Source organism: Lactuca virosa, chromosome 6 (genome assembly GCF_052849685.1).
Source record: "Lactuca virosa cultivar CGN04683 chromosome 6, Lactuca_virosa_CGN04683_v6, whole genome shotgun sequence".
In the NCBI taxonomy this organism is placed as follows: Eukaryota; Viridiplantae; Streptophyta; class Magnoliopsida; order Asterales; family Asteraceae; genus Lactuca; species Lactuca virosa.
Window position 1 is genome coordinate 213,926,708 of NC_136431.1, and position 19,453 is coordinate 213,946,160.

The 19,453-nt window shown below is 34.7% G+C and overlaps 3 protein-coding genes across 3 annotated transcripts; 1 reads left to right on the forward strand and 2 right to left on the reverse strand.

Moving 5' to 3' along the window:
* The first annotated feature begins 297 nt into the window (after positions 1 to 297).
* LOC145119067 (O-fucosyltransferase 29-like) lies at positions 298 to 5,048 on the forward strand. The gene is made up of 9 exons (XM_079054707.1): positions 298 to 969; positions 1,906 to 1,996; positions 2,162 to 2,238; positions 2,397 to 2,485; positions 2,571 to 2,760; positions 2,883 to 3,064; positions 3,219 to 3,321; positions 3,404 to 3,732; positions 4,334 to 5,048. The coding sequence occupies exons 1-9, from the start codon at positions 643 to 645 to the stop codon at positions 4,716 to 4,718; spliced, it is 1,773 nt and encodes a 590-aa protein (XP_078910833.1). The 5' UTR covers positions 298 to 642; the 3' UTR covers positions 4,719 to 5,048.
* Positions 5,049 to 5,311: 263 nt separating this feature from the next.
* LOC145119068 (Putative membrane lipoprotein) lies at positions 5,312 to 6,261 on the reverse strand. The gene is made up of 3 exons (XM_079054708.1): positions 6,105 to 6,261; positions 5,915 to 6,030; positions 5,312 to 5,469 (listed from the first exon to the last, which is right to left on the reverse strand). Exons 1-2 carry the CDS (start codon positions 6,170 to 6,172, stop codon positions 5,919 to 5,921), a joined length of 180 nt encoding a protein of 59 aa, XP_078910834.1. The 5' UTR covers positions 6,173 to 6,261; the 3' UTR covers positions 5,312 to 5,469; positions 5,915 to 5,918.
* A 2,631-nt stretch (positions 6,262 to 8,892) lies between these two features.
* On the reverse strand, positions 8,893 to 18,554 carry G2484-1 (protein). The gene is made up of 15 exons (XM_079054891.1): positions 18,280 to 18,554; positions 14,552 to 16,931; positions 14,007 to 14,429; positions 13,584 to 13,900; positions 13,146 to 13,495; positions 13,008 to 13,060; positions 12,809 to 12,916; positions 11,189 to 12,711; positions 11,003 to 11,111; positions 10,739 to 10,919; positions 10,577 to 10,644; positions 10,391 to 10,500; positions 9,529 to 10,287; positions 9,349 to 9,442; positions 8,893 to 9,211 (listed from the first exon to the last, which is right to left on the reverse strand). Exons 2-15 carry the CDS (start codon positions 16,920 to 16,922, stop codon positions 9,192 to 9,194), a joined length of 6,486 nt encoding a protein of 2,161 aa, XP_078911017.1. The 5' UTR covers positions 16,923 to 16,931; positions 18,280 to 18,554; the 3' UTR covers positions 8,893 to 9,191.
* Between the last annotated feature and the right edge of the window lie 899 nt (positions 18,555 to 19,453).

Below are 19,453 nucleotides of genomic sequence, written 5' to 3' on the forward strand. Positions count from 1 at the left end.
TACCAATGGACAAATGAAAATAGACAGTAGCCAATAAAAAAGATCGAACTTTGGACAAAAAAAAAAAGTTTATGGATTCCTTATGGGCATAAAAAAAATATATCACCTAAATGACACAAGACGATATTTATTTGTAGTATTTCAACATTATTCTAACAAAATAAAGAAAAGGAAAAAATCATTTTTTGCAAAACAAACGGAAGATAATGCATCTTTCGGTGTTTAGTTGAACGCCGTTATGGCTGCAAAGATGTTGCATCTGACAGACACAATCCACTGACCCACCATTATAAAAATCTCGAAATCAATTCGAAAATTTTCCCAGATTAACTTACGTAATCTAAATATTGTTCTTCCCAAATTACAAAATCCAAGACACACGCTCTTTCTCTCACTCTACATTCTCTTTCTTTCTCTTTCTAGATTAGAACACCCAGTTTACTTTCCAAGATATTGGAACTCCCCAGTTTGATTAAAGATTTGCAATAAGAAACCACTGATTTTGAGGTTTTTCAATTACACACAATCACAAACATTCATTTCTACTGTTTGAAAAAGGAGAGAGTAGGTTTTCTGTGTGGAATGTAATATGAAATTGTGGAGAATACAAGAACAGTATATTATATTATTCGATTTTAATAAATGGGGGTAGCAAAAGCTTGGAGATACACCGGAGGAGTTTTGGTGTTGGCTAAAAACCATCATCATAATCATAATCATAAAAGCAACAATCTGAAGCAGAAAAATCAGCAGCATTTGTTGTCTCGGCATCATCATTGTTTGCTATGGCAGCCGCTGGACACGGAGGCGGCGGTCGGTGGACAGAGGAGGCGGATCTCGTGGACGGTGGTTTGTGGGGTGTTGTTGTTTGTTTTGGGGTTGATATCGTTTTTTACAGGTCATGTAGCTTCTGATCTTGAGTGGTATTCACATCGACTTGTTAAGCGCCGATTGTGGAAGCACAAAGTGGTAATCTCTCTCTCTCTCTCTCTCTCTCTCTCTCTCTCACACACACACACACACACACACAACATTTGTCACGAACTGTACGAAACAAATTTGGTTGTTTCTTCTTTTTTGTTGTTTTATGTTTTAATCTCAACAATGTTATTTGTTTGTTCTTCGGACATGGAGTTCAGTTGAAGAACATATTTTGTTTGTTTGTGGTGTTTCTTTGTTTGTTGTCTGTAACCCCAATATAAACGAGTTTTGACCTTCAATTTATTGCGAAAAAGCTTAAATTTCTTGAACAAATTGATATCTTGAAGCTTAATTCTGAATTTCTCTGCGAATTTATCCAAAGTTTAAAACTTTTATGCAAATTTTCTGGGTTAAGATCTTGTTGAGTTGTTTCTTGAATCTTTATTTGAGTTGCATTGCTTGAAGCAACAGTTTCTCTTTCGTTGTCAAATTTCTTGCATATTTTTCTCTTTAAAGCTCTAATTTCTTGAACAAAAGAGATATCTTGAAGCCGAATTCAATACTTCTATGAGAATCTTTTTTATGGGGTAAGGTTTGAGTTCTTGAAACTTTCTTGTGTTGCATTGCTTGGAATAGCAGTTTCTCTTTAGTTGTCAGATTTATATTCTTTTTCCTCTTTTAGAACTCTAGTTTCTTGAAGAAAAAAGATATTTTGATGCTAAATCTGAAACTTCCATGCGAATTTTCAAGGGCAAACTTTTGTTTCTTCAAATTTATTGTATCCTTTTCTTTAGAAGTCTAATTTCTTGAACAAAAGTGACATTTTGGATGTTCATATTTTCGTTTAAACCAATTACCATAATAAGTTTTGAGTGTTTAGATAAAAGGGATTATGATTATTTAAGGTCAAAATAGTCAGACTCTTTATTTATTTGTTCCAACATCATTTTTTTTTCATTTTTTTTAACTTTACTTTAAACTTAGGTGCGGTTTAGCCCTGGACCCGTTGACATATGGAAATCCAAGTTCTCAAAATTCTATTATGGATGCAGTGAAAGAAGCCCTTATTATGCACGTAAGCCTTCTTACTTATTCTAATGATTACTCTAAATTTGTCCCACATTAGATATGAATTATAGTCCTTTATAAAGTAATTTATAATAGACTACTAATAACTTCTACCATGGTTTTAAGTTAATTTGGAAAAAATTTAAACCATAAATATTTATAATTTATGCAGCTCCTGCTCGACAAATGCTTTCAAATGGTTATTTACTAATTGCTGCAAGTGGTGGATTGAACCAACAAAGAACAGGGGTAAATATAAATATGTCCTTTTCTTATTTCATTTGGGCATGCACAAACATATATTATAGGGGATAAATGAAAGTATAAATGCTTTCCTATATTAATTTTCTCATGAACATATATATATATTTTTCTTTATTTTTTATCAACCAATTTCATGCTCTCAGATTACCGATGCGGTAGTTGTTGCACGTATTCTAAATGCTACTTTAGTAATTCCCGAGTTGGATCATCATTCTTATTGGAAAGATGATAGGTGAGTAATGAGTTGAGCTATTATTACTTAATTCATGTCACTTTTTTGTGGAAAGTAATTTCTAAATTTCTATTTAAATTTGCAGTGATTTCGCCAATATATTTGATGTGGATTGGTTTATATCTTTTCTTGCGAATGATGTTCCTGTTGTTACGCGGGTCCCGGATAAATATATGAGATCACTTGAAAAACCACCGTACACAATGCGGGTCCCACGGAAATCAGAACCTCGATTTTACCTTGATGAAGTTTTGCCCATACTCTTGAGGAGACGAGTAAGATATTATTTAAATTCAATAAACAAAAAGACTTAAAATGCAAGAAATAACAATGTTGTAATCGGGTAGATTTTCTTCAAAGTTAACTTAATTTGATTAGTGAAAATTAATTTGTGCAGGTTCTTCAATTAACAAAGTTTGATTATAGGCTTTCTAGTGATCTAGATGAAGAGCTACAACGGTTGCGTTGTAGGGTGAATTATCATGCTTTACGTTTTACAAAACCAATACAAAATCTTGGTCAAAAGATTGTTATGGAAATGAGGAAAATGGCTACTCGATTCATTGCAATTCACTTGAGGTCTCTAAAGACCACTACCCCTTCATCATATTTTTTTTAGAAGGAATAACAACATAGCATCTTTTTATTTGTTTCTATTATAGGAGTGTACTTTTAATATTTTCTTTATTTAGTTTTGAGCTTGATGTTTAATGGTATGTAATTTTATTTACAGGTTTGAGCCCGATATGCTTGCATTTTCGGGTTGCTACTATGGTGGTGGTGATAAAGAAAGATTTGAGCTCGGTGAAATTAGGAAAAGATGGGTAACATTACCCGTAAGCATCTTCCATGTCTAAATTAGTAAATTTACCTTCTTTTGCTTGATTTTCTTTTAACTATATTTTACTTTTGATTTAGGAAACAAGTCCTGATGGAGAGAGAAAGCGAGGGAAATGCCCTCTAACGCCTCATGAAGTAGGTTTAATGCTACGGGCACTTGGTTTTGAGAATAATACGTATCTTTATGTTGCATCGGGTGAAATATATGGTGGAGATGAGACTTTGAAGCCTCTTAGGGAACTATTTCCAAATTTTTACACAAAGGAGATGCTTGCTAGTGAAGAGCTTCAACCTTTTCTTCCATATTCTTCTCAACTTGCTGCCATTGATTACATTGTTTGTGATGAGAGTGATGTTTTTGTCACCAACAACAATGGGAACATGGCCAAAATTCTTGCGGGACGAAGGTAAAAATTCTACAACTCTTCTTGTTAATTAGATGTGTCTAATTTGTTACATTGGACTAGCTTTCAATGGCTTTTTTACGTGATAAGGATGAGGAAGGCATTTACGTATTTTCTCTAACTTCCTCTATTAAGTCGTTCTTTCTGCATTAAATATTTAAAAAAAAAAAAACATTTGTATATAGCTTACAAGCTCAAGTCTTGTTCTCATTAAGTCCATTAAAGTTGTGTTTGGTGCGCCACAGCTATCTGATAAGCTAACTTATTTTTCGAGTTTTTTTAAGTTGTCATGTTTGGCAAGCTAAAAACAGCTTACAAGCCAGTTTTTAAAAAGCTAATTAGACTTAGCTTTTCATGAGCTTTTTTAAAATTTCCCAAATACATCTCTAGTTAATTATAGAAAACATATTCTTTTAATTGTCTTTTTATGTCATTTTATATCTTTCAGCTAGCTTATTAGCTAGTTTTTACCAAACGTCATTTTTATCAGTTAGCTTTTCAGCTAGTGCCTAAGTAAAAAATAAACACCACCTAAGTATTTGACAATTGATTCGATTATTTTAAAAGAAGCAACTAATTATTTTTATCTTGTGGCATTGAAAAGGAGGTACATGGGGCACAAGAGAACCATTCGACCAAATGCAAAAAAGCTCAATGCTTTATTTTTCAAACGCGAGAAAATACCATGGGAAACATTTGCTAAAAAGGTGAAAGCGGCCCAACAAGGATTCTTGGGTGAACCAGATGAGATGAAAACGGGTCGTGGTGAATTCCATGAATACCCTTCTACTTGTATTTGCAAGAAGCCCTTCAAGTTTTCTGACCTTGATAGCAACTACAATGCAAACCAAACCCTCACAAAATCATCCTTCAACCCCGAAGCAGAAACCGAATATGGACGCAATGAAGAAGATCAAGGTGTGCAAAGTATAGTAGATGGAGGAGGTGTGGTGGAAGAGAAAGGTGGTGTTAACTTTTTGTCTGACTAATGGCAACAAGAAACTTTGATAGTTTTGTTTTTGGATATATGTCTTGGGCTAAGTTGGCTCAGTGTTGTATTTATATATTTTCTGAATGCCTATTTTACCCTTGTGGTGTCATGTTAGGGTTTTGAGTTTGAGTTTTAGAAGTGGCATTTGGGTATGAAATGAATCTGTGTATAGACAAGTGTCGACTTCTTGTGATAGTTTTTTTTTATGGTAGGAGTAGCAAATGGGTGTTAGTTTACAAGATACTTGAACATTCGGTTAATTGGTTAAGTTTAGTTTGGTTTTGAAGAATTAGGGTTCAATTTTGAACCCATAATTGGTTTTTTCTCATATTTCATCTAAAAGATCTTCCAATTGCATAAACAAACATTTAACCCTTATACTCTTTATATATCGTTTGCATATCCACATAACAAAAAGATGTTCATTATGATTAGTAATTTTTCAAAAAAAATGAATTTTTGAACTTGCAATTTACTTTGAACCTTTATTTCAATTTTCAAATTGGATCTAATCTATCACTAAATCGAATTCTTTCACCCCTAGCATAGCTAAGAATCTCCGCAAGTTACATATAATTACAAAAAAATAGGTAAAAAAAAAAAGTAGAAAGTATGTTTTTATATTTTCATGGTTAACAGAAACATATAATTTTATCTGCCATAAGGATAAAAGAAGAAAATATGAGTTAATTTCTCAAACTCAAAACTAACTAACCGAAGCTACGATCCTCATCCAAAACAAAGTAAACCTGCAAGAACAACAAATGAAACTCAATAGAGAAACTATAACCATTGTCAGTGGCCTCAAAGTTTGATATCACAGAGTCTGAAATTCATCAAATTGACACCAAAACATTGTTCTATTGGTAATGACTAATGATTAATGAGTTTGTAACCTGTCAAGTTCAATGCTTGCTGGAATTCAGATCATATTAGAGTAGATAAGTGACCATTTTGACACTCAAGTGAAGATGAAGTAAAGTTTTTTCTCTAATTTCCACCATCATACAGTTTTAGGAAGTTATGAAATTGACTTCACATCGTGAAAGTTGATAGCAATCAAATCAATTGAGAAGAATTGGAAGTTCCAACTGTGCCCTAACATTGTGGTTTTCTAATGACGTGAAATGATATACAAGGTTCACGAATGGGGTGGTGTGTAAGAACTAATAGGAGTGAAAACGGAAACTTTACCGAATCAGGAGTGTGGAGGAGTAGATGAGGATGAATCAGGGTTTCCACGGCGGAGATCTGCAATTAGATCTCCTAATTCCTTCCGAGAAGATTCTCTGCCGAACATGAAGCCATACCTAAGAAGGGGATGATTATGAAGAAAAACATCGGGAAAGATGGAAATGAGATGAAAAAAGGATTTGAAAATTACCAGAAGGAGACGGCAGAGAAGAGTCCGGCGGTTGCAACTGTTTGGATGAGAGTGAAGCTCTTCACCATTTTCCGCACTCACAGATTCTGTAACCGTCGTAGGAGTGTGGTATGTCCGATCACCGATGTCGCTTCTTTTAATTTTATTATATCTTTATTTTAGGTTTAGGGCATAATTTTAGAGATACAAAAAAAATCATATTATTTGGAATATATGAAGTAAATGTCCTAATTTTTTAGTTTTTAGAATGATCGTTATGGCCTTATGGGATTTCGGATCTGTATATAATATGTATTTATTCTCTTTCAATTACACCAAGCATTTCAACTAAATTTGTACGTCTTGTATCAACAAAATTCGGTTTAGTAAGTTACTTGAACTTTTATAGGAATCCAATCGTTATGTATCATTTCGGGATAATATAATGACGCATTTCAAAATATTCTTCGGGTTTGGAGTCTGAAATAATACATCTTTTTTAACATTTTTAATCAGAAATAACATCAACTATGTTTCTTTTGTTTGTTATATTTCATGGGGTTAACCCAAAAATTCATTCTAATGTTGGATGTGCTTGAAATGTAGTATATCTTGCATCTATTTTGAAGATGTTCTTTGTATCTTGAATTTTGAAAACATTATTTGTATTTCAGAGCTTTCCATGTGACGGTTCAATATGTTTAACTTGTACATTCTTTTATTGTGTTGGTGCATGGTTGTCAAAGTTATGGAAAGAATCTGAAACTGTAACCAATTACTAGGAAAGAATCTAAAATCATCATGTCACCAATGCATTTTTCAATTCTCCTAGCAATAGACATTTGTGTGTGTGCCATAAATTTATGGAGAGACTGGGGTTAACTGTAAAATATGCAATGAAAAATGCACTAATGACCAATGTTGTAAAAATGTTCGACGTTAGTTAGTCGATGGACTGGAATTAAGGGATTAATCAGCTAGGCGGTGATTAATTGGGACCCTAAATTGCTAATTCTTTGAATTTTAAAAAATTATCGTTTCACTCATTGTGTAGATAAACATTAATAGTTAGGCGTCTTCTAGTTGGTTGGATAGCGCCTAGGGACTAATCGAAGATTAATCGAAACCTTGTCGGGATTTTTATAACAATGCTAATGACATATTTTCCATCTATCGATCGATAATAATTATGTCAAGTATGTTAGAATCTATTAGGTTATTAGGTTTACAGTTCATGGTGTATTGTATATTGTTTTATATAAATGAAATTATTGAGTTTATAATATTATATCTTATTTATATGAAGATTTATGATGTTTAAAGTATGATTACTTTTTTAAAATAAAGAGTACAGACAACAAATAGCAATTCGATTCCATAAACATATAATTCTGCAGACTATTTATTCATCCGTAGTGGTCTAACAACCATCACTTTGATTTGGTGTTTCCTTTTTAAAAGGAGACGGAAAATGATGCAATGCCTCTACATATGAAACTTGATACACCTATGTTGTGAATAAAGTCACAACCAAATTGTGATAATGTATAAATCCTAGTGATTTCGTTGTTGCTATCATATGACCACATTCTATACAAGAGCCATGTCATTTCCCACATTTACAAGACTTATCTTGTTGATTGACGAGACCATTCTTGATATAATCATATACTTTAAATGTGGTGTTTTTGATGGGGTATATGTTCCACACTTGAGCATCTTCCTTTCTTACTGCTATCTATACATAAAATGTTATTTGTTTCTAAAGTTCTAATGTAAAAGAAAATAACATTGTTGTCATATAATGCTAAAAGTAGTTATACACATAGATGTTTATATATTTACCTTTGTTATTATTATGACATTGAAAATATTGTTGTTGCATCGTGCAATGGAAAACTCAATAAGCATTGTTATCGTTAGTGTTCGTTCATTTTCTTGATAACGCATAGATGGACTCGACATCGTTAAAAGTCATTATGTACTCTTTGCTTGTTTCCTAGAACAAAATTTCCACTTTTGGATTATGTTCAGTCTTAGCTTGAAAATTCATGAGCAAAAATGTTGACAATAAAGTTTGAAACACGTGTATAATTTCATGTCAGTGGAATGGACATTATGGGATATTATGGCTAGATTCTTAATACCCTTACTACATTCCTTCAAACTTGATGAAAACCAAATGCATGTTGCAACTCTTTGTTTTTCCCACAATGTATGTAAGGGGGAAAATAATACCTTACACTCCGAAATGCAGTCTATTTACTCTAAAATGCAATTTTTCAAAGATGGTGGTGAATTTGGTTACTTACAAAAATTTAGGTTACATTCACAATAATCATTTCTTTTGGGACGAGACACTCGTAATGCATCCATCGTAGATGTATTTTAGATGGTTCTAATTGTGGGCGATAGTCTTCAAATAAGGGGATCCAGAGTTTCCAAAATCTATACTAATTTGCCCGTTAATAATTAATAGAACTGTGACATGATCTAAAACAAGTTTTGTATATAATAGATTAAAAAATTCTAAATATATAAAAACCTTCTTACATATCATTTATTTAATAACCTGAAAAATAATAATAAAGCAGGGCGAAGATTTCATCTCATACATCAAAGAAAAGCATTGTACTTCAAGGAAACTTTTATTGTGGATGATAAATTTTATTTTGAAAACTCATTATGTAAGGTAATTTTTAACTAATAGCCAAATCAACATACTTAACATATGCTAGTTGCAGCTAGTCAAACATAGCCTAAGTTGGGTAAACATTGTAACACCCCTGAAATTCCAAGGCTAAAAACGTAAATTCAACCAAAAACTTAGCATTAAATAACAAAGAAACAACACCTAATTTTATACAACAAAAGCTGAATGCAAACAGAATAAGATCAAATCACAAGGTCAAGGTTTTAGTGTCTGAAACTCTTTACCACCATTTTTAATGATATCTGTAACCATACAAGGTCCATATAGCGCCTATCAGGGGCAATTTGGTAAATATATAAACATCTTCTACAAGCTTTGCGTTTTAAGACCTTGGTAACCACTGTAATATCTAGTTCTACAATCTCTCGTTAATTACACACTTTGGAGAAATCGCCTCATCCAGGTCTAGGACTCCCTGTTACAAACATTATATTTATTTTAACAAGTGAGGGCAAATTTGTAAAAAACCAAGACTTAATGAGGGAAAGGTAACTTGTATTTTATCAAAGTGGGATATAAAAAAAGTTTTTTTGAGATTTGAGTAAATATTACCTTTTGACATACTCTTGTTGTGGTTTCTTTGACTTGCATATGAAACTGTAGGCATCTTTGAGATAGTCAATGAACTCTGTAAACCTTCTAGAAGCTGTGTAGTAGAAAACAAAATTTGAAAAATGAACAAAGCTTAGGAAACACATGTATAAAATTATAGGGTCAAAGTACAAGACTGACCCTGGAAGTTGGCTGAATTTTACGATTTGACCTCCGTGGTTCAGATTCTGAAGTCAAATTGTCTTTGACTTCCACTTTAGTTGACTTGTCATTACCAGATGGAATTTTCCTCTTGTTTAAACGCTCAGATACTACAACCTTCTTTGATGTTGAGCTTTGCTTTGGTGTATTCAATGGAACATCTTTGGAAGAAGAAGAAGAACCAAACCCTATATCCTTTTGCTGCTGACCTGGCATGTTTTCATCAGCACTAACATTTTTATCACTCAGAGAGGGTTTTGATTTGTCCTTTTGAGCTAAAGTTCTGACAATCGTTGGAATTGGTGGTTTTCTAGTAGTTTTGAGTGGTTTGGATTTAGCTTCAGCAATTTGTTTTTCTTTAGATTCGTTTGTGAAAATCTTTCGGAGTGGATTAATATTTGCTGTGGTGTTATTATTATTATTTTTACTGCTTCCATCTCCAACATAGTGTTTGCTCACATCCATGAATTTTTGCTTTTTCCCTGGTTTAGGAACACCAAAAACCACCCGTGACCTTTCCTTTTGAAAACCACTCCTCATTGGTCCACGTGTCTTCTGTTTGTTGTCATCCATGGAGGCTTTACCTATATCAAAGGAAGTATTTTGGGAAGAAAAGGTAGGTATCCTTGATTCTTGATGTCTACTACTTGTCTCAACATCAATACTCTTATTAGTATTATTCCATGCTTTCTCCTTTTCTTTATCAAACTTCGGTCGTTTTTCTTGTGGTGTATCACCCTGTAGGAATATATATATATAAATATATATATATATATATATATATATATATTTTATATTAAATAAATAAATAAATGGGGAAAAGAAAGAGAAAGTAACTAACCTCAGAAGAATGGCGTCCTTTCAAACTACACCACTCAATCCACTTGTCATCCTTCCAGACAAGAGTTGGCCTCACATGCCATGACCTAACAATTGATGTCTTTCCTTGAGCTGGAAAAAGGGCAAAAAGGTAAAATTTCAGCATGTTTTATAAATTTTGAAGGAAAACTCAGATAACAATACTTACCAGGAAACTGGACAGTTAAAGAAGTTAAATCAATCTTATTTGTCTCCACAACAATTGCTTCATGCCAGCTACAAAAAAAAGATACATCTTGTGATGATTAATAATTTAATATACATGAAAGCATTACGAATGAAAATGTAAGGAGTTGAGTTAAATGGTTACCTATCTTGTACCCAAACATCAACTTGATCTCCACTACACCAAGCATAATCTGAAAAGACTGTTCTGCCCCTCTTTCTACTCCCTTCAAATCGCATGGTGGTCAAAGGATGTGCTATACGAATCCTGGGTGCCTCACTGCCTTCAACTTCAAGTGGGACCCATTCCATTAATTTCCCTGACCCTAAAGAAAAAAAAAACAGTAGAATGATTAATCAATAATCAATAATTCAATATATTATATATAAGTAATTTGTAACATGTTACCTTCATCTGATGGAATTTCAGTGTAACAGACAAAAGCTTTTCCATCTTTCAAAGTCAGTACATTAGCTGCAAACCAGGCACCTTTGTTCTTGTTATCATCTTTATACACCTAAAATCAGACAAATGGGTTGACAAAAATCAAAACAAGCTGTTAGAATCAGAAAAGTGAAATACTAATTCCCTTACCTCAACAAGACAACCCTCTTTAATGTTGTTGTTATCTTTCCATGTGGGTGAAGTGCTTTGTGGCATCATGTCCACGTCAGCAGCAGCATTAGAAGCATGACTTGGTCCAATCTCCAAATCAGGAACTGCTCCAATGGTTTTGGACAAATCAATACCTTCACGAATCCTATCATTTTCATAGCTTGTAATCATCATCTGGTTCTTGAACAAATCATCATGTTTCAAAGTCTGAATCTTTTTATCACTGGAAGCAGCTTCAACATTCTGTTTTTTAGATGCCTGTGGAGTTTTCCAGTAGCCCTCGGGACCCGCTTCAACCAATTCACTAATAGCCAAGGGTTTACCCATTGCAACAATCTTCCCAGCTTGTGAGACAGCTTCAGCTGCCAGCTCAGCAGCTTTGACAATCGCATCTAGATTCTCAGCATGCTTTGAAGCAGCTGAAGCAGCTTCAATTCTCTTACGTGCAGCTTCTCTTGCAACAGATATGACTGAAGCAGGTGTAGTAGTTTTATGAGTTTCAGTTCTACTTGATAACAACACTTCATCAGCCATTAACCTTGCTTGTTCTGCAACATTTGATGCGATTTTAGCAGCATATGCAGCCACTTTAGCAACAGAAGCAGCAGCTGCAATGGAAACAGCTGAAGAAGCTAGCTTTGCTTCATCATCTGAAGCCAAACCAGAACTCTTTTGTCTTTCTAATTGGCTCCATACATGTTGGCAGTGTGTGACTGCAACAGCAGCATGTTCAGCAGCTTCTGTTGCTTGTAGTTTGGACTCCTCAATTTTGGTCATGATTTCCTCTTTGGTTACAGTTTTCTCTGTGTTTCGGTCAACAGGTTTAGGTTGACCATGAGTAGATTCAGGAGATAAAGCCGAGAGAAACTGATTGGTTTTGAGTGTGATGGAAACAGGTGTGGAGAAGGGGACAGGTGGAGGAGAAGAAACAGGTGTCTGAGTCAAGTCCACAATATTAGGAGTCGGTTTTTTCCTTTTTCTGGTTTTTGAATCATTTGAAGGTTGAGTAGATGAAACGATTGTGTTCTTGATGTGGGATATGGAAGAAGGTGGGATAGGAGAAAGGATTGGAGAAGAAGTAAGGTCCACAGGAGTTACAGATAACCCTGGAGCACCTGATTCTTTAACAGTGGTTAGTTTTACAGATTCAGTTATAGGAAGTGAAGAAAAGCGAGCATTGAATGGAGAAAGTGGTGAAGAAGCAAGCCATTGACCAGGGAAAGGCCCCTGAGATGGCCAGGATTGATTATGACCAGAGAAAGTCTGAACCCTTTGAGCCTGAAAAGGATGAAGAGGAGAAAGTGTTTGGCGATAATCAAAAATAGCACTTCTTGGTGTGGGATTAGTCTGCAAACGATCATGAGGGGTAGAGATATTCCAAAGAGGAGAAGGAATTGGATTCATGGGACTCAGACTAACAATTGATCCTGTAATAATAGGTGTAGACAGAACTTTGCTTTGAGCAGAATCAGTTTTAGTTTCTTGTTCAGGATCTCTGTTAACTGTATTTCTCAAAAACAAAGTCAAATTCAGATGAACACTACAATAGTAATTACTAAATCAATAACGAATTTGAACAGCTTTAATGTCATGAGGTACCTGATCGTGATTGCAAAGGGGTTAGAGGGTTGTTGACTTGTGACTTATGACCATGAACACGTTCTATACAAGCATGCCAAGCAGCCTCCCAGGCTTTCCTTCCAGGATCTGCAAATATATGGGAAGAGGATGACAATAATATAAGATTTTGATTTGATTCGGTTAAAAATGACTAGTGTAAACTGTGAAGTAAACTGACCTGATTGTCCAAATGCAGCAATCATGTGAGGCTCTTCAGGTGACATTCCGGATCTGAAACATGTTCAAGACTTTCAGACATGGATTATAAAACCAAAAGACAGACATACATGTGCATATGTATGAAAAGTAGACCTACATTAATGATCCATATACTAGAATCTGTGCTCGCAATTGCACTTGTTGAGTGTCTGTGAAAGACTGGTGGAGTATAGAGGTTGGAATATTCAGATCAGGCTGATTCTCAGAGGTTATCAATGAAGAAGGAGATTTTTCTGTTCCTGAACGTCTTGTGGGAGTTGTTTCCTTTGAGTGATTACCTTTTTTGGCAGTTTCTTTTCCAACTGATTTTCTTCTTGGCTTACGTTCAGAAGTTTTTTTGGCTCCTGATTCAACGGGTGCAACACTAGGCGTTTGAGGGGTAACCAGAGAGTCTTGATGGGGTTTGTTAGAATCCAAAAGCCCACCAGAAGAACTAACAGATGACACCTTCAAATTAAAGGCAGTGTTATCAAGAGTTATGATGCAATGCACAACAATAAGTAAGTCATGTAAAGCACAAAGATAAAAGGAATACCTTTGAGAAATCAATATTCTGAATGCCAGTTTGTCCAGTGACCTCAAAAGTAAAGGTTTTTCCTTCTTTTCTAGCACTACTTGAAGAAACCGACTGAAGTCCTCCATATCCTTCATTACTTATCTTTGAAAGTGGTGTATTCTCCATGGTGACCTCGTGCTTATCTTTTGCACTTTGAGAAGGTTCGATGCTTTTTGTGTCTAAAAATGAGAAAATTTGAGGTTTATCTTTATCCAAAGAAGCAGAACCACCTTCAGTCTCATGTACAGATGGAACGGCTACACTAACAGAAGTCTGCTGTTCATTTGAGATGTTGACTGCAAAAACAAGTCAGGTAATCAGAACAACAAAACAAAATTGCATTTGAACAACTTTTATATGAAAATGAAAGGATGTCATTGTAAAGGAACAAGGAAGATTCACCTGTTAAATTTAGAGGTTCCACTCCTCCTTCTCCTGCCATTGATTCTTTAGGATCCAGTAAGCCTCCAGCATCAGCCTTATTGGCCTCTTCTGATAAATCACAGGAAAGAGGGATTGTCTCCAATGGCTTAGAGCACTTGAGACCACTTTGATTAACATCCACTGTTTGTTCACTTGGGCCCACATCAGAGCTTCCAACAGGAAGATCACCATGAGAATCTGCATCTTTTTTAACTAATGGTAATGGACTACTATCAACTTGTGGGGTCCCTTTTTCGCAATTTCCTCCTACTTCAACTTTTTCTTTATTATCATCGTGCAATAAACTCACCCCTAGTATAGGTGATCTTGGCTGGTCTTCAGCAACTATATCAGCTTCCTGTGTCACAGGAGATGATATTTTACTTGATCCCACATCCGCAACTGATTATGCAAAATGAAACAAGAGTTAGTTCTGATAGATCATGAGTATCTGCATTTATATTGTATGTTTGAAACTCCAAATAGAAACCTAGATAATGTACAATAGTAAATCTTATACATACCAGCATCAGGTAGAATGGCCATATTAGGTTCAGATGCTTGAGCCATCACAATAGCCTCTTCACAAACTTCAGCAGACAAAGATGATTCAACATTCTTTTGAGTATCAGGAGCTCTATCAACATCCATGTCCGTATCCTTAAAATCCAAATGCAATGCTGTGTCTCCTCTCTCATTGAAAGTAAAACCTTGATCCATAGAGACATCTTCTGGCTCCAATGATTGAGTTTCTTTATCACCCACATGTGCTAAACCAGAAATCTTGACAGACGAGCTTTGATTTGAATCCTCTGTGTCAATGTTTGGAGTAGCATTTCCAAACAAAGATGGTTCAACATTCTTTTGGCTATTAGGAGCTTCAACTTCATCTATGTCCATATCCTTAGACTCCAAAGGATCTCTTGCATCCCCTCTCTCATTGAAAGTAAAATCTTGATCCATAGAGGCAGCATCCAGCTCTGATGATTGAGTTTCATCACCCACCTTCACTAAATTAGAAATCTTAACAGGCGAGCTCTGATTTGAATCTCCAGTGTCAATATTAGAAGCATTATTTTCAGCTCCTTCATCCTCACTTGAGATGTCTACAACAGGCACTTCAGCTGAAGAGTTTGTTGATAATAAAGTGATACCAACATTATTGTTGTCACTTCCTTCTACCTTTGAGACAGAAGGATCTTCTTGCAATTCATTAACAAAAGATTCACTAGCCAAATTACTACCCTCCTGATTTGCATCATCAGATATCTTAACAATATGCTCTGGCTCACTATTATGAAAGTTAAGATCACTTGCATTTTCATTTCCTGTTTCAAGGACTTCTTGTGGATTAGCTTGAACCTCCACAACACTTGCATCAACATTCTGAGAGGAACCTTCAATTCCATCTTCTACCTTGGAGGCAGAAAGATCTTGCAATTCATTAACAAAAGATTCCCTTCCCAAATCACTACCCTTCTGATTTACATCATCACAAAGCTTATCAACATGCTCAGGCTCACTACTATGAAAGTTCTTTGACAGATCACTTGCATGTTCATTCTCCTGATGCTCCTCAATACTTGCTTCCTCTACCTTGGAGACAGATAGGTCTTCTTGCAATTCATTAACAAAGGATTCATTTGCTAAATTAATATCCTCCTCTTTTGCATCATCATGCATCTTATGAATATGCCCAGGCTCACTACTATTAAAATTCTTTGAAAGATCCGTGTTTTCAATGGGCGTTTGAAGAACTTCTTGTGGGTTCTCAACACTTGCATCAACATTCTGTGAGGAGCCTGCAATTCCACCTTCTTCTACCTTGGAGACAGAAAGATCTTCTTGAGATTCATTGGCAAATGACTCATTTCCTAAATTATTTCCCTCCTCATTTGCATCATCAGATATTTTATCAATATGTTCAGGTTCACTACTATGAAAGCTCTTTGGAAGATCATCAGTGTTTTCATTGTGTGTTTCAAGAACTTTAACACTTGCATTCACATTCTGTGAGGAGCCTGCATTTCCACATTCCACCTTGGAGACAAAAGGATCTTCTTGCAATTCAATAACAATGGGCTCATTTGCCAAATCATTCACCACGTGATTTGCATCATCATGAATCTTAGCAATATGCTCAGACTCATTACTATAGTTCACTGAAAGATCAGTTTCATTTTCATTGAGTGTTTCAGGAACTGCTAGAGGGTTCTCCTGACATTCTTCAACACTTGCATCCACATTCTGTGAAGTATCTGCATTTCCACCTTCAACCTTGGAGACAGATTGCATTTCATCTGCCAAATTACTACCCTCCGGATTTGCATCATCACATATGTTATCAACTTTTTTCTCACCAAAAGATAAACCATATTTGTCACCTACAACTACAGAATCTAACCCCCCAGGAGAAATATGAGTCTCTTGAGATTGAGAAGTAAATGTAACATGAGATTGCTCAATAAAATTCTCCTGGAACTCATCTTGATCATTTTCATCACATTGCTTCAAGTTAGGATCCAGTTCTTCAGCCATTGTTTCTTCTAGAACTTTTTCTTCCTGTCCTACTGATTTCAAAAGCATTTCAACAGATTCTGAAGATGTTGCTTCAGACCATACATTTTGACTTCTTGATTCAGCCACACTTGAATTAAATGGTATTGCACTAGGTCCTTGTGAGTATTCCTCAATCCACTGATTATCTTCCTGACTTGTGATACCCAAAAAAACCTCGTTTTCAACCAGACTATCAAATCTTAGATGCTCTTGTAAGTTATCATCAAAGTCAAATTTGGGAAGAGGGTATGAATGCAACACAGGAGAAACTTTGGAGCTCCCTTCCCCAGTTAAGTGCAGATTTTGTTCTTGAGCATCATTGTCATCATAATCCATTGAGTATCCCTACAGTTGAAATAAAGTTGTAAGGGATCTTCAAATATGTTTACAATAACTACACAGAGAATGGAATGAGTTGTTGATAAGGAATGAAAAACAAATGTTTAGTTAGCAATCAAAATGGAAACATAATCCACAAGAAATTCCAACTTTTTTTTCATTTCATTGGGTATAGGAATGAAATATGTCAGAATTTGCCCTTGATGAATTACACTCCAGACCAATTAAATCTCTATCCAACTTTCCCAACTACAATTTATAAGGGAGTTTAATATATGACTTTTTTAAAGAAATTTGCTATGTAGATCCTATATATCTACCAAATCTCCTTAATTACATATTCACATTTGTATTATGACCAAACACCTTGTTCCTGATGTAGTGGTCCCATACAGCACTATTGGCTATTTAAGACTCCTTTATATTTCCCCATCTACTATCTTACTTATCTTGTTTACTACTTTTTTCCTGGATCAATATACTTATTTCTTAAGATTGGTTTGTGTGTGATTCTTGTTTGGAGACATTTATTTATCAAAATACAAATCCTCCTTGGTCATTGCCATAGTTTGAACAACTACCTTTTATCATTTCATTTTACATCATCCATATAATGAGCTCTAGCAAGCAATCATCCTAAATAGGCATCTCTTCCTAACTTAAACTTCCCGATCTGTCCCAATTGCATAGAAAAAAAAAAGAAAAAAAAAACCCTTAAAAAATTTACATTCAAGGGAAAAAAATCTATCGTTGGATGGACATTGTCTTAAAGGAAATATTTACATCAGTTACAGTAGAATCAATTTATAGTATCATAAGAAAGAAAAAGGTACAAGCTTTAGCTCAAGTGCAAAATCTTCATTTAAAACATAAAACCAAATTTCAAAAACTAGCTAAAGGCAACAAAAGCCCTTTCAAGTTTAAGTTTAGGCCTCATATGAATAACTATAAACCCTTTGCCACCAAACATACAAGATACAAAAATCTATGAGGATATGGTCACCACCCATAAATGCACACAAACACTAACCGCATGCAGGCCATCAGGCACAACTTTATGATCATTTCAAACGACTCAAAAAGGTTTATTTCTACATAATATATATCTCTCTCGCACTCAATTCCACTAAAAATTACTTGAACAAAATCAAATTTGGCAAACACTAGATATCATAAAATAAACACAAATTCACGCTAATCATGTTCAACATATTATCTGACATACAAAAAGTGAAACAATATTTGTGCAACAAACTCACTCTATCGTCAATGAAACAACACACGTTTACAGAGAAAAAGGAACTGTTGTTACCAGAAGAAGTAAATGTAGAAGAAGAGGATAAGATATTACTACCTCCCTCCATTCGGTGATTGAATCTGACCGTTTGATTAAAGCTGCCGGTGCTTCGCACAAAAGTCCCTCTAGGGCTCAGAAAGCTCGACTTCTTTCAAATTAAACAAGGAAAACAAACCCTAATTTTACACGGAAACAGGAGAGTCGTCAATGAATTCGAAGTTATGCGATCCAACACTGATTTTCAGAAATGAAATTGATTTCTCGGATGAAATGAAGAAGTACCGCGACCTAGAGAGAAGGGGTAAGACACTCTTTCAGTGTTTTTGAAGGCGTGCGCGAGAGGATGGCGATAGAATTTGAAACAGTGTTGAGGGTATTTTGGTAAATAACGATTTAACGTGGAGGCATATGATTTGTTGGGAAATGGAATGGCTTTTTAGAGATTTTTGCATTTGAATTTCAGTGATTACTCGTTGAGTCGTTGGAGTGTATTCCTTTTCTTCAGTCATTTTTATTTATCAAAAGTAAGAAAATGGTCATTTTTTATTATTTTCTATATTTTTATTTTTTTTAATATATTTTATATAAATATTATACTTGTTTTGTAAGAAATTAAAAAACATGAATTTTAATATATTTTTATAATTTTTTAGTATATATATTTATTTTAATAAAACTTAAAAAAAGAAATAAAAAATTAAATTAAATGCAACAGACAATGAAATGAAGAGAGTGAGAGCGGGGAAAATACCACTCACCTCTATTTCGTACCGCCTAAACCGCACTCAAGGTGTTGTGTTTCAGGGTGTGGTTCACGTATCTTTCACTATTACCGCTAGTACACAATTCGGCCTTACATTGAGGAAATTGATGAATCGATGATGTCTATATAAATCAAAATGAGTTTAAATAAAGTAGATATTTATTTTTTTTGAAAATATCATGATAGGTTTAGGTTTGTAAAGAATTTATAAGTTGAATATTATAGCAACTATATTATAAAAGTAACAAATTAATTTTTTGAATAACACTTGTCATTTTTTATTTCAAATACGATTTTTGACAAGCCGGTCATTCCAAATTTTCAATATGATTGCGATCAAGAAATTAAGCTTGAAAATAATCAAATGTTTTTGGGAACATGTCCAGTCGAAGCGGCCAATCCGTAAGGGAGGAGGAGGGAACCTTGGCAACCGTCCATGGCCCAAATGGATTGGAGGCCCCAAATTAA

Bases quoted from the DNA above. Each gene is read 5' to 3' on its own strand.
- LOC145119067 (XM_079054707.1), top strand. From the start codon at position 643: ATGGGGGTAGCAAAAGCTTGGAGATACACCGGAGGAGTTTTGGTGTTG. The intron at 2,239-2,396 runs GTAAATATAAAT...TCATGCTCTCAG, and splicing joins TGAACCAACAAAGAACAGGG to ATTACCGATGCGGTAGTTGT. The intron at 2,761-2,882 runs GTAAGATATTAT...TAATTTGTGCAG, and splicing joins CCATACTCTTGAGGAGACGA to GTTCTTCAATTAACAAAGTT.
- LOC145119068 (XM_079054708.1), bottom strand. From the start codon at position 6,172: ATGGTGAAGAGCTTCACTCTCATCCAAACAGTTGCAACCGCCGGACTC. The intron at 6,031-6,104 runs GTAATTTTCAAA...TCCCCTTCTTAG, and splicing joins TTCTCTGCCGTCTCCTTCTG to GTATGGCTTCATGTTCGGCA.
- G2484-1 (XM_079054891.1), bottom strand. From the start codon at position 16,922: ATGGATTATGATGACAATGATGCTCAAGAACAAAATCTGCACTTAACT. The intron at 12,712-12,808 runs GTACCTCATGAC...TGAGAAATACAG, and splicing joins CCCTTTGCAATCACGATCAG to TTAACAGAGATCCTGAACAA. The intron at 10,288-10,390 runs GTTAGTTACTTT...ATATTCCTACAG, and splicing joins AAGGACGCCATTCTTCTGAG to GGTGATACACCACAAGAAAA.